General features: G+C 44.0%; 1 protein-coding gene across 7 annotated transcripts in view; it reads right to left on the bottom strand.

Moving 5' to 3' along the window:
- Window positions 1-19,547, bottom strand: part of pde10a (phosphodiesterase 10A) — an 89,965-nt gene that overhangs the window by 3,777 nt on the left and 66,641 nt on the right. For all 7 annotated transcript variants that reach the window (XR_011989489.1, XM_023822520.2, XM_023822515.2 and 4 more), the window contains 14 exons: window positions 18,327-18,377; window positions 17,443-17,501; window positions 16,997-17,048; window positions 13,794-13,936; window positions 11,834-11,926; window positions 10,801-10,987; window positions 9,076-9,218; window positions 8,294-8,377; window positions 7,197-7,347; window positions 6,348-6,503; window positions 3,724-3,896; window positions 2,615-2,726; window positions 1,573-1,653; window positions 545-633 (listed from right to left, as the gene is read on the bottom strand). Coding sequence is in view for 6 of the 7 variants with exons in the window: in XM_023822520.2 (XP_023678288.1) it covers window positions 545-633; window positions 1,573-1,653; window positions 2,615-2,726; window positions 3,724-3,896; window positions 6,348-6,503; window positions 7,197-7,347; window positions 8,294-8,377; window positions 9,076-9,218; window positions 10,801-10,987; window positions 11,834-11,926; window positions 13,794-13,936; window positions 16,997-17,048; window positions 17,443-17,501; window positions 18,327-18,377 (1,574 nt within the window). In the remaining variant the exon portion in view is untranslated. The remainder of the gene's footprint in view (window positions 1-544; window positions 634-1,572; window positions 1,654-2,614; window positions 2,727-3,723; window positions 3,897-6,347; window positions 6,504-7,196; window positions 7,348-8,293; window positions 8,378-9,075; window positions 9,219-10,800; window positions 10,988-11,833; window positions 11,927-13,793; window positions 13,937-16,996; window positions 17,049-17,442; window positions 17,502-18,326; window positions 18,378-19,547) is intronic.

Raw genomic sequence — 19,547 nt, 5'->3', positions numbered from 1 at the left:
GCAGTGTCAAGCCTTTCATATCGCACTCGGCTCTTGTTTGCATTCCCGGCAGATCAAGGTCACAAAGGCTTTGGTGTAGGGGCCGGCTGGGATGGGGGGCACATACTGACATGTGAACCCGCAGGAACAGACCTTCCTGTTCACTGTGGTGGTGTTGGGGGGGGGGCATGGAGTTCTGGTAGAGGTGATGTGCACTCTTCACATTGATGACTTGCTTGTTGACCCCTTATGTGCGCAGAACATGTCGTCCCACGACCGATGGAAACCCACATTTTAAGCTGCCAGAAGCCCGCAACCCCTAAAGGCTGCTAAAGATTAAAGACTATCAGGGGCTCATGGGTCTGAAATTTAAAGAACGTCCACTCTGGGGAGTGTATATAAGCCAAGTTTGGTCTGCTGTATGCCACCAAGTGTTTCCCATCATTAAGTAAAAAAAAAAATAATAATTACTGTGGCTGTAAAACCAAAATAGAAAAACATAAATAAACAAAATTAATGAGCTCTGGGTTCAGTGGTGGTTCCGACGGCTGTGCCCAAAACGAACCTGCAAGCCCTCAGAAGAGGAGTAGCTGGAGGAAAGAGCTGAGTTAGAGTGGTGTAGCATGGGACGGCCACAGCGTTGTAGAAGCCCACCTGGGGGGGGGGGAGGGGGAGAGAAGGGGGCACTGATGAAAAGATGGGTTTTAATTTTATCAGCTTTCTAGCCTGCAGGCCAGAGAAAGAGAACAACATACAAAATGACGACATCCTTTATGTTTTGTTTTTGCAAATTATCGCCTTTTTGATAAAGATCCTGCGGCTATCCTTGAAATGAAATCCAGCCTGCCTGAACTTTGCAAAACCCTTCTGTGGAGTTCAGCCGCTTCTCATGGGATGTTGGGACACTTCCTGGGAGAGTTACTGCAACCTCTTTAGATTCCCAACCACATATGCTGTATTGGTTGTGGTCTGGGAATCCTGACGTCGAGGCCAGAATGTCGCTTTTGTGTTCACTTAACCACATCCGTGTAGAAACGCTCAAGTCTGGACATAAATGGTCATTCCAGTCCAACAAAGTCAAAAACATTCATCTGTTCTATTGAAGGATTTACGTTTTTAATCCAAAGAAGCCTAACAGGTCTGAGTTTATTTTCCCCTTGATTTTACCAGAACAAGCGCTTTGCAAAACAACACTAGCATTCACACAGTATGTCACAAGGGGAAGGACATTCTCTTCAACAATGAGCTTAGCTTTTTTGGTGCCAAACATTTAACTGGTGAAAATGCAAGATGAGCTGTAGTGCTGACGGACCACAGAATTCGCCCTCCAGTATCATCTGACGAGTCTGCCAAGATTACCCTGCTCCTCTTTCTCTGCCATGTTTTTGGAAGGAGCATCATGCCAGATTTGTGCAAACTTTTTTCAAATATTGAATAGTACTAGCATTTGTCCCAGCTGGGCCTTAACATTTTTCTTCTAAATCATTTTGTCAGGGCAGTACTGGCTACGAGTCACTTTGTACCTCTCAGTGCCAGAATGAGGCTGTCCCGCAGGTCACATGTCATTAGGTCACATGACTGACATCCCCTTACCTGTCCCTGAGGCACCTCGTCCTTCTTGTCCCTGTCCATCATGGGAATGGGCTGCATCCCAATCTTCTTCATTTCATCACCCTGCAGACACAGAGAGATACGGTAATACAGTACATTGCTGATCAACAAATATAAAGGAAATGTTTTTAAAAGATACTGAAAAACAACCTCGAATACACTGCCGTACATTTATCCATCTAGAACAGGGGTCTCCAACTCCGGTCCTGGAGAGCTACTATCCAGTAGGTTTTCTATCCTACCTGGCATCTGATGAGCCACACCTGCTCTTGGTATTTACCTGAGAAGTAGTGTGGCTCATCAGAAGCCAGGTAGGATAGAAAACCTACTGGATAGTAGCTCTCCAGGACCGGAGTTGGAGACCCCTGATCTAGGTTCACACTATGACTTGCTCTAATTCTTTAAACATGCCTGAAAACAATTTTTGAAAATCATGAAGGCAGGTACTGTTTACAAAGAGCTGGAGGCTGTGTCCACTCTTCAGGACAAATGTATCGCCATTGTAAATAACTTGGAATATTCCTGGAGAATGTCCTGTTATGCTAAAGAGCATTGTGGATTTTTTTTTTTTTGGGTACATACATGTTTCCCTTCCAAGCTAGAAAAATATAATAAGTTACATTCAACATAAAATGCATTTTGCATACTGGAAAAAATAAAGAGACAGACAGACAAAAAGAAATACACGGTAAATTTATTCTCATAAGGAAAAAAGGAGCAACATAATGCAGGTTGCTGGAGGATATAAAAGAAGAAAAATGCAAATCTGTGTCAGAATGCAATTTATTTTCGAAATTCTTCTTGATACCAACGTATAGATGCGCTCAAGTTTCCTTTTGCACAATAGGGATTTACTCCATCTCTTAATCGGAATGCTCCTTGACACCCCTCCCCCCCTCTCTGGGTGCGTGTTTCACGGGATATAGCTGCTACATCCTACATTTTCCACTGTCAAATCCTTAAACAAGTTTCAATCCCCAAGTGTCGACTCCGGAACCGGAACTGAACCGGAAACGTTTCATACCTCAGCCCAGAACTCTGCATAAATATCATTCGCCGTGATTCGCGTGACAGGCCACAGCTTGGTAACAGAACAGAGGTCACACGCTGTCATCATCAACCCAATCACGCGATCTCTGAAGAGCAACACAGAGAGAGCTGGTCAAGTAATACACAGTCATCATTAAACAACATCTGAAATTTCTCCTCTCATAGGCTACAACAGGGGTAGGCAGTCCTGATCCTCCAGTGCCGGTATCCAGCAGGTTTTCTATCCTACCTGATGAGTTGCTATCTGCCTGAGATCAGCTGTGGTTCATCAGAGACCAAGTAGGATGGAAAACATGCTGGATACTGGAACTCCAGGATCAGGGCTGCCAACCCCTGGGCTACAATATTAAGTGTGAGCATCTCCATAACTTCTTTGTAGGTAATCTATTTGGACTTTGAGAAGGTCTGTAGAAGCCTCCTCACTTATTATACAGTCTTTCTTATGGCTCTTTTCCACAAGAATCAAGCCAAACCCGTGTTGTCATGGCCCTGCTTACAAGCAGGGTAGAAAGTGTGACCTAACTGAGCTGGTTACATCACCATCATCTTATTGGCCGAAATGCAAGGACAGTGTTCTGTGTCTATATGTGTGGATTATCCTAAGAAAAAAATGGCATATAATATATTTTATCCATCATTAGTAGTATCGCCCATCACGATGTACTGATGCATTCCTGAAAACTCGGAATCTGAAAATATCAAACCACCTACTTAAAAAAAGTGCTATAGAACAGTTTAATGGAATGAATTTTTAATGCAAATTTAAGCAAGCGCATGCTAGTTCCGCTAGCTTTGGTGCTAACATAACATGGTGATTCTCACAGACCTGCTACTGGAAATGATCACATAGTGAATCATGATGCACACCGTGTAAAGAGTAAATAAGCGTCTCTCCCGTTTTACATTAAGGTCGCTCTAAAAACCCAACAACGCCTGTTCCGAGCCGACCCTTCTGCAATGGAAAACCAACGCGAGCTGGAAGCGCGCTGTGACTAGTGTCTCTGTGCAGTACAGCTCGGTTCCTGTACGCCATGGGAAAAGTGCCGTTAGAGAGACGTGACCTACATCCCCGCGGCTCCTCACCTGTGAGCATGGTTGTTGAGGTCCAATGCACCTGTGGTCAGCAGCTCTTCCAGCTGCTTCCGGTTACCAAAGTACAGGGCTAAGTCAGTCGCAATGATGGCCTTACGGATGATCTCCAGCACCTGCTCATACTCACTGGAAGTCAGGTTGGAGAAAATATTGTGCCCTTCCAGCTATGGAAAAGAAAAAGATCAATAAAAAAGCAAAAGCTCCGCTTATGAGACGTTCTGCTCGGCTGGACTGAAGCTGAAATGCTGATATTTTTCAACACCCAAGAAGTAGTTTTTGAGGAAGACTGTAGAACATCACTGTGTGTATTCTAATCACACACGTAACCAATCGTAGTCGGGCAACTTACCATGACATCACTTCTTATAATACCCACTGAAATCTTGCTGGTGGGAGTTTTACTTTCACAAAAATGTTCTGAGGGCAGAAGGATAACCAATCAGATTATGGAAGAGGGGAGTCAGAGCAACTAGAGGAGGTGGGACCAAGTCATCTGTCTGAGCCAATCATTTTTCCTTCTGCCCTTAAAACATTTTTGTGTAAAACTCCCATGAGCTGAAAGCTCTCCACATCTGAATAGCTAGACTTTGCCTGCATTGTGGGATAGCAGTGAGCAATAAGGAAGGCATGTCAATCTGTAAAATTGCATTAACTAAAGTGAGTGTTCCCAGGAAAAACGTCACCAGGAGGCATGACTCAATGGCAGCAGCCAGGGGTGCACATATCTTGCTGTGTGACTCTGTGTCAGCCACTAACTGCTAAAAGTCCTTCGGGATTTTTACAAAGGAAACTTATACACTGACACTGAGGCCTTAGAGAAGAGTCTTGTGACTGGGGAACAAAATATGTGAATCCAAACTGAAACTGGAGAAATCTGGATTAGATAGTAAGTAATGGGGCACTAAAGTCAAGTACAGTGGTACCTCAGTACTCAAACTCATTAGAACTCGAATTTCTTAACCCTCTGGAGTCGTATCTTTCTCATGTATTTCAGTTCATAACTCGCTGAAATCTTATTATAGAAACATGAAAAAAAAACGCTGACTAAATCCGTAATCTGTCTTCTTTTCAAAACATCTACTGTCGGAAGTATTAAAGTTTTTAAAATTAGGTTAAATCGGCAAAAAAGTTAACCATGTCAGCTTACTTTGTTTTACCTGCATCGGGGGCGTGTAGTACCGCTCTCACCCGAAGGTCGCTATTCTAATTCTAAATAGCTGCATTAGCGCGTATTCAAATCGCATTCGCATGGTAATTTGATGAACAACGCAGCGGTGAAACGCGATCCAGATACGTCCCCTTCAGCGCTATAAAAAGGGGGGGGGGGGAGGTTGGGGGAGACGTGGTCAGGTGTCAATGGCTCATTCATACGCATGAAAGTTGCTACATATTCAATGTACTTTTATAATGTTTCTGCAATTGTTCCAAACTGCATTTTGCAATGTCTATACTTTGATGTCAAATTACAAACTTCACATAAATCTGACATATTTAAAAAGTGCACTAAGATTAAGATGAATTTATTGCCAAAACAAATATATAAGAAATAATTTATTTGCCATGAATTAAGTTTATGATATTGAATGAAATGTGTGACCATGTTCCCTACCCCTAGACCTAGAGGGTTAAAAGTCAAACCATCCAATTAGAAAAAAAAGATCTAGAACTCGATCTTAATCTCAGAAATTGAACCGTGAACGCCGACCTAAGATAACTTAACTTTACACATTGTTTGGATACATTTATTTTCTTACTTTTACTGTTTTACCTACTGTTTTGATAAATGTGCTTAGATGTGTTTAGTAAATGCTCTTGTTTTATCCTGTTCATTTTGTGTGTAAATGCAAAAAAAAAAACATATTAGGTGTGGATGGGTGAATGTGAGGCATAACTGTAAAGCGCTTTGGTACTCGTAAGAGTAGTAAAAAGCGCTATATAAATGCAGTCCATTTACCATTTACCATAGGTGTAATTTTTTGAGGCGGGGAACCAATTAATTGGTTTTCCATTATTTGTTATGGGGAAAATTCGATCAGAACTTGAACTTTTTAGGATTCGAACCCGAGTTCTGAACGGATTAAGAACGAGTTCTGAGGTACCACTGTAAGTGGAAAGGCGTGACTGGGAAACCCTAAGGAATGTGGAGGAGTAAATAATGGGGTTACTGGAATGGAGGCTGTGCGGGATCCGAGAGGGTTTGCTGGGATTGTCGGGTGTGGCGAGATCTCTATGGTGAGATCTCTGGGTATGGCGAGATCTCTATGGTGAGATCTCTGGGTATGGCGAGATCTCTATGGTGAGATCTCTGGGTATGGCGAGATCTCTATGTTGAGATCTCTGGGTATGGCGAGATCTCTATGTTGAGATCTCTGGGTATGGCGAGATCTCTATGTTGACATCTCTGGGTATGGCGAGATCTCTATGTTGACATCTCTGGGTATGGCGAGATCTCTATGGTGACATCTCTGGGTATGGCGAGATCTCTATGGTGACATCTCTGGGTATGGCGAGATCTCTATGGTGACATCTCTGGGTATGGCGAGATCTCTATGGTGACATCTCTGGGTATGGCGAGATCTCTATGGTGAAATCTCTGGGTATGGCGAGATCTCTACCTGCAGGATGGACACCGTCTGAGAGAAGTGATGCTGCTCCATGGTGGAGGTGGAGTACAGGGCCGCCAGGGGGTGGTCGAACTTCTGCAGGTAGCTGTTGCTGTATCCACGGTGATCGAGGTCGTGACACAAGCAGGCAACTAGGAGACCCTTCCGCTACAAGGGAGAGATCACAGCAACTGCAATGAGCTGGCCTATTGGATAAAAATATCTTCATATTTTTGTGTCATTGCTTCCTGGCTGCAAGGTTAGCTGAAGACTCGGCTAATAAATTACGGCTTCTGAGCAGACAATACATGTAACTAATACCAGAGACTTGATTACTGTGCAGGCTGGCTTTGGCAAGGGTCTGATTTCCTTGCTATATAAATGAAACAGAGTCCCTCTGGAGAAACAGTTCCAACCTCCTGGTATCACTGTGCTGATGGTAAGAAAACATAATCCCAAATTTAACATTAGCTAAAATAAATCATTGGATGGGATAAACCTTTGATCCTACAATGTACAGTGACTGCTTTGCTGTTAACATTAATGTATTATTTAGAATCAGTGCAGTTATTTAACTACTCATTCATTTATTCACTTTCAATCCATCTTCCACTTCCTTAGACTCTCTTCCTTTCAGCAGTAACTGTCCAGCATGCCATGGTCCCCCCGCTCTAGCAGATTAAATTGATTAAACTGATTATGAACAGATCCCCTTTCAATCAGTTCTCACTGAACGTTGACCCCTGGTGTTATTGTTTCGGCCACTGCCCAAAAAAATTTGCACATGCCCCCCCCCCCCTGCATCTGACACAGGAATGCACAAAGACAGATGGCTAGCTTGGCCCATCCCCAAGGCCTGACCTCCAGCTCAGTGAAGATTCCGGAGTTCTTCTGCAGTATGGCGTACATGCAGTGTGCCACCGTCACTGCATGCTTCCAGTTGTGGTAGGGGACGCGCCGGTAATTCTTTCGCACAGACATGGTGAAGCGGCACAGTTTCTCCAGCTCAAAACTAAAGTTGGAGAGACAGATGTCATTTGGTAAACAACCGTGCAGCGTATATTCTCAGCCAGCGATTACGGATTGAACATAGTTAAGAAAAAAAAGATTTCACTTCCTCAGTGGTCGCTTTACCTAATTCCAGGATTAAAAACTTAAAACACAGTTCATCCTCGAAACAGACTACATGGGGGGGGGGGGCGCAGTGTCGATCGCTCCAAAAATCCATTGTTCTCGACGTTCCGTATTTTTCATATGTTTACACACAGACGTACTGTCAGTGGCCTGTTTATTAGGTGCACATGCATATTAACGCAAACAGCCTGTTCTACCAAACAGCAAATCATGGGGCTGCAACTGAACACACACAGCATGCAGACAGGATAAAGAGGTTCGTGTGCTGTTTGGCTAAGCATTAGAACAGCTAGGATGGGTGATCCACGTGATTCTGAACGCGATATTATTGTTGGTGCCATACGTGGCGATTCCAGCGTCTCAGAAAGAGGCACCTACCCGGGCTTTTCCACACACTACGGCTCACAGAGAACGTTCTGCTGAACAGAAAACATCCGGTCATCGGCATATCTGTGGCCAAAACCCCTTAATAATGAGAGGTCAGAAGCGAATGGCCTAACTTGTTAAAGCCGACAGGAAGTGCAAGAACAGCTTGGTATAACAGAAATGTGCAGAAAAGCCTTCTCCAAACACACCTGCTTAACTTGGAGATGTTCTGGAGGTAAAAACTGGCCCTAGTAAACTGGCCACTGTGTGTCTGTGTGCATTTTTCTAATACATACTGTAGTTCTGTTTAATTTCTTAATTGTACACTTCTTGTATTGTATTTTTTCACGTGTTCATTAATTTTTCTTTTCATTTCCATAATCCATCATTCGGCGGATGGACCGCATTTGTAAAAAACGGATGGGTTTCCATGCCAACCTCTGTGGATTGCGTTGTACCTGTTCTTCCCACAGGAGCTGTGCACCATGTACACGAAGACGGCCGGCCAGAGCTCTTCAAAGGGACTGATGTCGAAGTGGAAGCTAAGTAGGACAAGAGATATAACAGGACAAACGGTCCGTTTATCGCTGCTGAAGTGCATCAGGCTATACAGGAATAGGGCTAAATGATTTAATGCAGTGTTTCCCAATCCAGTTCTCAGGGACCCACAGTCGGTCCATGTTTTTGCTCCCTCCGAGCTCCCTGCCAAGCAGTCCACATTTGCCAGGAGCTGGGAGAAAGCAAAAACATGGACTGGCTGTGGGTCCCTAAGGACCGAACTGGGAAACCCTCATGAACCCCCCCTTAACTACTTATGGTTTTTAGATACCTAATTCACAAAAATTTTAAACATTTTAAAAAGCACTAAGTCACATGTCACATGCCTGTAAACATGGACTAAACCAGGGGTAGGGAACCTGTTCCATGGTGGGCCATTGTGGGTGTGGGATAGCCTCTCAATCAGCCAATAATAAAGCAGTAGTTCTCAACTCCAGTCCTGGGGACCCACTGTTATTGGCTGATTGAGAGGACATCCCAAAAACCCGCATGGAACAGGTTCCCCACCCCTGGACTAAACAGATATGCAAGTGTGTGAGTATTGAGGTCATATAGCTGCCATGCTGTGTATAGGGCCTAGTCAGGTTAGTATGCCCCTATAGGAGACTGAGCTAGGATCAGTACCGGCACTCAGCTCCATGTTGGAGAAGGTAAGCACACTGGTCACAAATCAGCTACTCACAGCTCGATCTCTTTGTACATGGGTGTGGGCAGCGACAGCTGTGTGAGGGTCTTCCACTCCTCCGAGGTGCAAATGCTATGGTAGGACAGCTTCTCCATGGTCACTCTGTAGATGCACTCGGAATGCCTGATCCGGTGATACATCTGCAGACGGACAGACAGGCAGGCTGAGGAGACCAAGGAGGATCCAAGGCAGAAGGTCAACCACAAAATTACAGATGATATGAACTGTCTTCATACTTCTGTGAAAACGCTGTGAGCCGCAAGGCCTGGATGATTGATCTGAATGACTAAATTCTGTGTGGGATAATGTGCCGAACAATGAAGCCTAATTCATCTATTTAACCTGACACATCCAGCTGTATACACTGGGTAAATAGTGGAAAAAGCTCATTTCCCTAGTAATAACTCAAACCAAAAAAGCGATTGTGGAGGGGAAAAAAAATGACGACTTTCCAGTCGTTTTTAGTTCTCTAAACCAAGATAAATAATAAACTTAACAGAAGCAAGTGTGTTTATCTAGATCAACTGGAAAAAAAATCTATTAATTCATCCAGTGGAGATATCTCAAGGAGCGTGACACTCCAGGCATGACCCAGTGCTTATCAGGCTGGGGGCAGAACTAGTTGAGATATGGACCAACGGGATCAAGGAGCAGTTTTGTCCCTGTTGGCGCCTCAGGGTGGGGGGTGGGGGGGGGGGGGGGGGGGGTTTGGACTGAGAGGAGCCGTTAACAGATACATCAGTGCCAAACATTATACAGATTAAACACTATTATGTTACACATTCAAATAAGTACAAGAGAAAGAGCATTTCAAACACCCTAATGGTAGGAACAGGAACTTTTGATGGGCATGTCATGTGGTTCAGCCTAACTGTAATGGCTGAGTTGTGTCTAAATATAATTTCTATACCTGCAAGGCTGTAGTTCATGGTCTTAACGTGCCAGGTGCCTTTAGAAAGTGATGAATGGGACTGACACAGTTGGACCACAAAAACATGTCACAACACAGTCATAACGCTTCTGTAGTTCAATAAGTAGATGCCAAAGTTGTGGTAAAAGCATCAGATAAATAAGTAAATGTAACATCAGAATCAATGCAGGAGGCCCCAACTGGCTTGTGAGAGTTTTACTGTCCTGAAGGCAGAATGAAAAGTGATTGCTTCAGAGAGATAACCAAGGATGGACCAATACATCTGATTGGTTGGTCCTGCTTCCTCTAGTTGCTGGGACCCCCCTCCTCTATATGATGCGTTCTCTCTGAACCAATCATTTTTCGTACTGCCTTTCACACATTTTTGTGTAAGCAAAACTCCCATGAGCCCCCAACTGTGGCGATTCTCAAGTCGGCTTATGGCTGACGCTATGTCCACCAAGCCGCTCTTCAAAAGGCGTCAGAAGGCACTGTCTCCATGCCTTCGAGTTTCCCTATACTACAACTCATGGCTGGTGTCACAGTCAAAGCTCTCAGTTACATCACACACCAAAGCAAAGACTAGTCGGAAGCACCTTGCATTTACTCAGTCTTAGCTGTCAACATATAACCTGACCTATTATTGGGCTTAGTCAGTGTGATGGACTGTTTCCTCTGACCAAAATAAAGCTACTCTAGGTTGTTGTGTTTCATAATCAGACACTGGGGTTCAGGGCTCAAAGACCCCCGAATACATACATATTAATTGGATTTTTGGGGGCAGACTTTTCATGCAGTGAAGCCGCACTCACATTTGCACAGTGTAAGGCCAGGGCACAAAAGACGGCGAACATCTTAAAGTTGTTCTCATCGGTTTTCGTGAAGGCACTTCCGCTCAGCTTGTTCACCATCTGCACGACGCCTATTACCATCCCCCGACTGACGATAGGCATGCATAAGATGTTCCGTGTGGTGTAGCCAGTGTACAGGTCAACTTCTCTGTGTGGGTCAGAATGAACAGGCACAACGTTACATAATGAACAAACTCCAGGGGCGAGCTAAAATGGCCACTTCGTCCGCTTCCGGCAGCCAGTGGAAACATGATCCCTGCTCAGAGGCACAACAGCAGTTTGAACTCTGAACCCTAAGGCGTGCGTTTACCACCTGCAACTCTAGATAGGGGTGCAGGCTTTCGTCTCTCACCGCCACGGCCCAGTAACGTCGACTCGCGTGCAGGAGACAAAACAAGAGTCCTTATCCGATTGACACAAGCATCCCGGCTGCACAGTGTGTCACACTGCCAGGCCGTGATTCCCATGAGCGTATCTCATCGAGTGTCCCATTTCCCTGCTGCTGTACCCCTGAGACGAGAACTTCAGCTGCCCCAGAAGAACAGCTTTATAATAGTTAAACTGCATATTTTAATAGCTACATGCTGCTTGTCGTTAAATGAACAGCAGTGGTTTTATTCATTATTTTGGAATCCAGATGAATTCAGGTGGTTTTTCACCGGCTTATATTAAAAGTCACCTGCTGAGTGGTGAGGTCACAAACTCATAAGAAAAAAATAATTCAGGCAGCATCGTGTGGCATGACATCATCCCGAACGCTGTACGTTTTCGCAAGCGATGCAGGACTCAAAACGTAAACAGGAAAATGGCTGGATCTCGCACTGCTGCCACGGCTGGAACATACCATGTTTTCTGCTCAGGCGCTTGTGTGAAATGGCATTGGGACAAACCCATTACGCTAAGGCGAGTCCAGAAACTACGAAAGCTGTGAGCAATTACTTATAATTGTCTGTCATTTGTATGTAGCAGGATGAGGAGGCAGAGTGTGGCTTACCTGTTGAAACGCGGGTCTGCATAGGCGTCAGGGATGTTCAGAACCTCTCCTGTTCTTGCTACCTGACCCGCTATTCCTTTCTCTATTGAAAACCTGCCAAAGGACGAGCAGAGTTTATGACCATCTGTACGTGTTAACACACTTGTCCAGACCTTTACAAACATACCGAGTGCACTTTGTCTCTGCTTAGTACAAAGCACGGCTGGGATTTCCAAAAGGATAAACTAAAACTCAAGATGGACGAGATGGGCGAAGCTTACGTTCATCGACGGTTGAAGGCTAATAATAGGGTTAGCTACTTTTATTCGAGATTTCGAGGAACAGGCTAAGCAAAAAGGACCTTCCGTATCCATAACAACTCAAGCATCCCAATGCTCTCTTAGCCTTGAACGGATCTTCTGGATATTCCAGAGAAGCCTAAATGGGCTAATCTCCTAGACAGGACACTGAAATACAAGGCTGTGAAGCTCAGCCCGACAGAACGCTAATGAAGGTCAGCCTGTGGATATTTACCCACCCCCCCCCCCTCCCACCCAACATGGCATGAATGAGTAATGGCCCAGCATTTGCTAAAAGGGGCCAAACCCCATTTGCAGCAGGTCTGCTCCTCTTTGTTGAGGCTATAGGGCCCTTGTGCAGGTCTTCATCACTGGGGGAGGAGGTCTGTCACATTCAGCATGCATGTGGCCTTGGCGTCATCCACCCGGCGACTTGGCTGCAGCCGTAGGTGACAGTTTGCGCTACCAGGACACGGAAATGCCACCACAGCACGACAAACGGGCTCCCGCGCTGCCGGCTGCGAGGAGACGAAGCGTCCCGCTCCACAGCTAATAAAATAAAGACCCAGCACTCTGTATGGCTGCTGGCTCTGTACACAAATATTCAGAAATAACATAGGAAAATTGCATCTAATTCTGTTATTTATGGCTCAGTGGGTAGCACTGCAGGCTTGTACCTCCAGGCAGTGGATAGTTCAGGTCCAGAAAGTAAAAATCCAGACTAAGATTCTGCTGCAACCAACCATTTGAGTACTCTGTGACAAACACTTTATACTCAACTGAAATAAAGGCAGCTGATGAGAAAGACCTTGGTGTGTACGTCGATGCTTCCATGTCCCACTCGCACCAGTGTAGGGAAGCCATTAAAAAGGCCAGTAGGATGTTGGGTTACATCTCTAGGTGTGTGGAGTTTAAGTCAAGGGAAGTGATTATATAATTCCTTGGTAAGACCCCACCTAGAATATTGTATACGGTTTTGGTCAACATACCTCAAGAAGGACATTGCTGCCTTAGAAAAGGTGCAACATGGGGCTACAAGAATGATTCCTGGTCTTAGAGGAATGTCTTATGAGGAGAGGTTAGCTGAGCTGAATCTGTTCAGCCTCAAGCAATGGAGACTAAGGGGGGACATGATCCAGGTATATAAGATTCTAACAGGTCTGGATGCTGCTCAGCCAAATGGCTACTTCAATATTAGTTTAAATACTAGAACTCGTAGCCATAGTTGGAAAATAGCGGGAGAACATTTTAAAATTGATTTAAGAAAGCACTTCTTTACACAGCGTGTAGTTAGAGTATGGAATAGTCTCCCTGTTAGTGTAGTGCAAGCTAAAACCTTGGAGTTCCTTTAAATCAGACCTAGATAAGATTAACAACTCTGAGCTATTTAAGTTCTCCCCAAATGAGCTTGATGGGCTGAATGGCCTCCTCTTGTTTGTAAATTTCTTATGTTCTTATGTTAACTGGTCGGCTGATACAAAATCTTGGCCCGGATTCTCTAGGGTTAAGGGATCAACTCCCCTAGTTCCGCGATTGGAGGTTTGCCTGTTTTCTCTCCAGTCCCCCCCCCCCCCCAGTACAGGAAACGTTCTGTCCATAGTGCTCGACTACACGTATGTGTGTCCCAACCCCCCCGGGACTCAGACCAGCGTAGACCAGGCAGGAGCCGCTCGCGCACTCACCTGATTTCTTTGGTCTTCCTAAAGACGGGCTTCCCTTCATTCTCCTCGCCGATGTCAAACAGGTCTGAATACAGCTCTTTATTATTGTGGTCCACCTGGAAGAGGGCGCAGCGGTCTGCGTTCACCAGGTTCTTTGCATATATCTGCAACGCAAACCCAAGAGATGCGTCAAACAAGCATGAAACATGCAGTCATAGTGCACTTGTGGCAACCAAGCAGACGTCTTCCGGCAACCCGCTTACGACGGCGTGAAGAGTCATGGAGCAACAAAAGCTTGTCCTTCCCAGCACCTTCATCATGTCAGATACTGCGGTGATATTGCTGGAGTCCTTCAGAGCAGCAAGATTCAGTGTCCATCAAGATAAGTTGCTAACAAGGACTCTGAGGACCTATTTCTAAAACAAACCAAGTGCAGGATTTGTGCTCCTACAACTTTGTAGGAAGAAATTCCACTTGGCAGCAACATTCGAGAGAGAGAGAGAGAGAGAGAGAGAGAGAGAGAGAGAGAGAGAGACATAGCCCATCCTGCTGGATTTGGGTACTGTATTTCTTTAAATAAACTGGTTTAAAATGGGACTAGAAGCAACAGAATTACAGCCAGCCCTGCGTATCCGTTGGTTCTACATCCAGAGATTCAACCAACCTCAGATCTAAAATATTCAAGAAAAAAAAAAAAACATCCAGAAAGTTCCAAAAAGCAAAACTTGAATTTTCCGCATGCCAAGCACTACGCTGAACCCACGTGAATGATGACCGAATTAATATTTTTAATATTTTTGCTATTTATACAAACAAGCGCAGACTTTTTCTCTTCTCGTTATTCCCTGAAAAATACCGTATAACATCGTATTAGGCACTACTAGTAAGCTAGAGAAGTTACGAGAGAATGAGTGTAGGTTATATGCAAAATATTACGCTATTTTATAAAAGGAACTTGTGAGTATCTGCAAATTTTGGTATTTGCGGGGGGGGGGGGGGTCCTGGAACCGATCCCCTGTGGATACTGAGGGACGACTGTACTTGAAATTTTTAATAAGATGATCTTTGTGAATCATACTTGCAAGTCAGGCATTGTAATCATGTTATAAGTTTAAACATTATATCTGAAGATATTAATTTAATACAAATGACAATTTGTATGCAGTCTATGGAGACAGTCTTTAGAAATGGCGTGGTCCACAACTCCAGCAGGAGCCTCCACGGTCCCACGACGACTCATTACCCAGCCCTCATTACCGCATGCTAACACAGGTGTTGCACCCGTGTGGCAGCTCAGACGGTAATGGTCCGTCATAAACCGTCACAGTGTCAAGCTTACGAAGGTGGCAGTTTCCCCCAGGACAGGCCAACGTGGAAATAACTCACGAAAGACAAGCAAGGACGTCTGTATGCGTACATCTGCTCTTTCTTCTTAATGGAGACTCCCTCATCTGTTCTCCCCCCTCCCCCCCAGAAACAGGAGAACACAAAAGAATATAGGTGTGGGGCCGATGTAATGGTTGAGGTTCCCGGGAGGCCAGATTACTGGAACATAGTGTACAACATGTGCCTGATACATACAGACAGTCTTGGCACTAAAAAGGAACCGTAACTACTTCTGCCTTAAGTCTGTCGTCAGGTCCTGCCTTAAGTTTGCTAACCCTAATCCTGATCAAGGTATTCAGTCTTGACTTCTTGCCCAAATGCTGCTCAGCAGATCGTTACAAGTCTGTGTATGATGGGAATTCTGTCAGCTGGGATCCCAATAGGGCTGCACGATTTGGGGAAAATATCGAATCGCGATTTTTCTGACAGAAAATTGCGATTACGATTTGATTTGTGATTTAATTTTTTTATGTCAAGCTTCAGTTCAGTGTGTAGTAATTTTAAAACATATGACGCAGCATGAGATACCATCAGTATTATTAACTGGTCTATATTCTAATACAAGGATGAGAATTTAAAGATGTGATGTGTCAAGTTAAATAAAGTAATAATGAAAACAACTGCAGCAAAAAGAAAAATAGCGATCTTGCAGGCAATGCTTATTACCCTCCTAATAACACTAGAACCGCCTTTTCCCACGCCAATGAACAAGCAAGAACGACTTCGGTGTATGCAGCCCTTTTGTTTGCGCTATTGTGTTGTTAGCTGCTGTTATTAACACTAATAACACTCAAAAAACCGTAATGTTCATAACAGAGTGGCTGTTCTGTCCTGAAACTGTAAAGCTGGAAATTTTTAAACGTAGTATGCATTTTATAAAATGCTGAATAAATAGAAGTCGTTTATTGGTGATTTCATGTTGGTTGAAGTTTCCACTTTTTAACAACCGTATACGGTTATTTTCTATACAAATCAATTCAGGTGAAACAAAAAATGTACGTGTTCATGGTTGCAAACTCTTTCAGACTCTCACGCAAGAAATCTTACAGCAAATCTATATTCCATTCTGAACTTAAAATTAGCTGCATCAAAAACGTTACGCCAATTTGCAAACCCTACACACGATTTACAAGGTAATAAAACGTACATACATGTAAATGTGTGTGCAGAACAGAGAACAGAAAGTCTCACTCCGTGCAGCTGACCATACCCAATTGTAATAGCGATTAAAATGATCTATTCTTTTAGTATTTATGTTAAATTTATGTCACATAAGGAGCACGACGCTTGTGATTGGTGAGAACGACTGTCACATAGGGAGCACAGTATGAGTTTGGAAAACTATTCTTACAACAGTTTTAAACCCTGGGTCCGACGTGCTGTATAATGTATGTCCTAAATCGCAGCCTTTGCTATTTGCTAATCGCGTTCTTTCAAATCGCAATTTCGATTTGAAATCGATAAATCGTTCAGCCCTAGGTCCCAATGTAAAGAGCCTTGATGCACTATCAAATACAGTCAACATTCAATCCAGGATTCACCTTGATAATCATCTAAAATCACAATGTACAGTCCCCTTGGATTCAAAAACATTAAAAGTCCTCCAAGATTCTTTTAATAATATGCACCACTAATTAGTCAGAAATAAAGGCAGATTTCTCACTCACATCCACTGTCATTATCTCACACACCTGGCAATACAAATTCTGTTTTCACCAAACACCATTACAGAGCTAAGCAGAGACGAAAGCCTAAGTGGGCATCATACTCAATTAGGCCATCAGTGCAAATCAATCAGAGCACCCCCACTGAATCCGCAGCCATTATCAGAGACTTACCATAATATGTTCAAGTAGAGAGTCTATTGCCACAATGTTGTCAAAGTATGTCCTGTCGATTGAAAAAGAAAAGCATGGCTCTATCAGGTAGAGAACACCATTTATTACACAAAAGGAATTCAGATTTTTCACATTCCTCAAAAATGCAATTATGGATATCATAACAGTATTCTATTATTAACATTCAAAAGCATACATACTTCTTAATTAATGGGATTCAGATGGGCGAAAAAAATAAAATAAAAAAAAATAAAAAAAGAATGTAACACATCTATCTTGATCCAGTTGCGTTAATGTGCCACAACTATTTGCAGTTCCCCATTCCCCAGTTATTACTTCATACTATTTTAACTCACAGCTTAACAGATCTGAAGCAATTTGTAGCACCAGTGTGCAGCCCCCACTTATGTGCCATGTGACAGGAAGTTGCAAAGCCTGCCCCTTACTTTGATACATCCAGCAGGAAGTCATTCAGTTCTGTCTGTTTGGCCAGACCTCTGCAGACCTGCGAAAAACAAAATTACACGTGTATGGGTGCCGTATGTGCGAAGACTCCGGGATCCGAACCAATGCCAAACCCACACGTTTTTCCACTGGTAATTCAGTTCTAAACCAGTTATGATACCAGAGTCGGCAGACTCTTAAGTTATTTAGGTTCATGGAAATAACAAGCAACAGACAATCAGTTATATACTAAACAAGGGCCGTATCAACTAATGACGTATGAAGTTTTATCTTCGTCACAAAGGATGCTATTTTTCTGAAGAGCACATCATGCACGGTAAACCAAGGTCACAGGCATCTGAATGATGGTTCTCTAAATAAAAGATATGGAACTTGGCTTGCTTTTTCCTGGGGGGCCCAACTTAGACAAGCACCTTCTCTGATATAACCCCCCCAAGGGAGAGAGGTGCACTGCGACCAGAAGAACGCCAAGGCAGCGAAATGTTGTGCCATTACAACTGATGAACTTTATTCACAAACAAGACAGAGACTCAATAATTGCACCTCTAGAGGCAAAGCCTCTTCAGCATATAGGAGTTGTTAAGGACAGGCTGACTGACAGATAAAGCCCAATCCAGCAACGATTCAGGCTCAGACACTTGCATCATGCCCCTTGCTACTTTCAGGAAACACTACACACTCCCATTGAGTCACAAAACACTGCAACCTATAACGAGAACGCAGCCCAAAACAGCGTCGAAAAACACACGGTGACAATATACTGATGCTACTTCCCTGGGAAACATGATCGTCAAACATCGGATTTCCATGGGGCTCCGGAAATCATGAGAATGACAGTCAACTGCGCCTTTAAAATTAAAATTACCTGCACTTGGTGAATGGCCACAGAAGCCCATGCTAAATTTGCTGTGGCAACCTGGAGGGTAGAAAATAAAAGCAGCGGAGTTACCACCAGCACACAGTATTACTAAGGTAAAACTAGTCTTCCCCACGTTTACCAACTGATGGTCCAATTCCAAGGCTGTCTAACCCCATGACACGCTGTAGTTCCTCACTGCTTGACACATTTGCTGCTTCTATCTCCTGACTATTTTACCCACATTTCCATGACTCATTTTCCCCATGGTTTCACCTGCACCTCCATGACCATATGACTATCCCAACTAGTGTACCTGTACCTCCATGACCATATGGCAATCCCAACTAGTGTACCTGTACCTCCATGACCATATGGCAATCCCAACTAGTGTACCTGTACCTCCATGACCATATGGCTATCCCAACTAGTGTACCTGCACCTCCATGACCATATGGCAATCCCAACTAGTGTACCTGCACCTCCATGACCATATGGCTATCCCAACTAGTGTACCTGCACCTCCATGACCATATGGCAATCCCAACTAGTGTACCTGCACCTCCATGACCATATGGTTGTCCCAACTAGTGTACCTGCACCTCCATGACCATATGGCTATCCCAACTAGTGTACCTGCACCTCCATGACCATATGGTTGTCCCAACTAGTGTACCTGCACCTCCATGACCATATGGCTATCCCAACTAGTGTACCTGCACCTCCATGACCATATGGTTGTCCCAACTAGCGTACCTGCACCTCCATGACCATATGGCTGTCCCAACTAGTGTACCTGAACCTCCATGACCATATGGCTATCCCAACTAGTGTACCTGCACCTCCATGACCATATGGCTATCCCAACTAGTGTACCTGCACCTCCATGACCATATGGCTATCCCAACTAGTGTAGCTGCACCTCCATGACCATATGGCACTTCTCCATGACTCTAGATGAAAGTTTCTGAACTAATGGGTCACGACCCAAAAACAGGTCACAGAATTGTGGTTTAAAAAAATTCTTTGGACTCTTGGACTGGTTTTTAAGTGCCTGAAGGCAATACGCTACTATTGGGCCTATTTTACAATTTTTCTCTGAAATAAAATAAAAAATCTGAACCAAAAGTTATTTATTTTTTTAATTTGGGTCGCGATTTAATAACCAAGGAAAACTGTGGTGCTGAGGCTAAACCAGTTGGAAAGCACCGCTCTGGACAAGTTCTGACT

This window comes from Paramormyrops kingsleyae, chromosome 3, assembly GCF_048594095.1.
Source record: "Paramormyrops kingsleyae isolate MSU_618 chromosome 3, PKINGS_0.4, whole genome shotgun sequence".
Classification (NCBI taxonomy): Eukaryota; Metazoa; Chordata; class Actinopteri; order Osteoglossiformes; family Mormyridae; genus Paramormyrops; species Paramormyrops kingsleyae.
The sequence above is the reverse complement of the archived record's forward strand: the minus strand, read 5'-3'. Positions and strand labels throughout refer to the sequence as shown.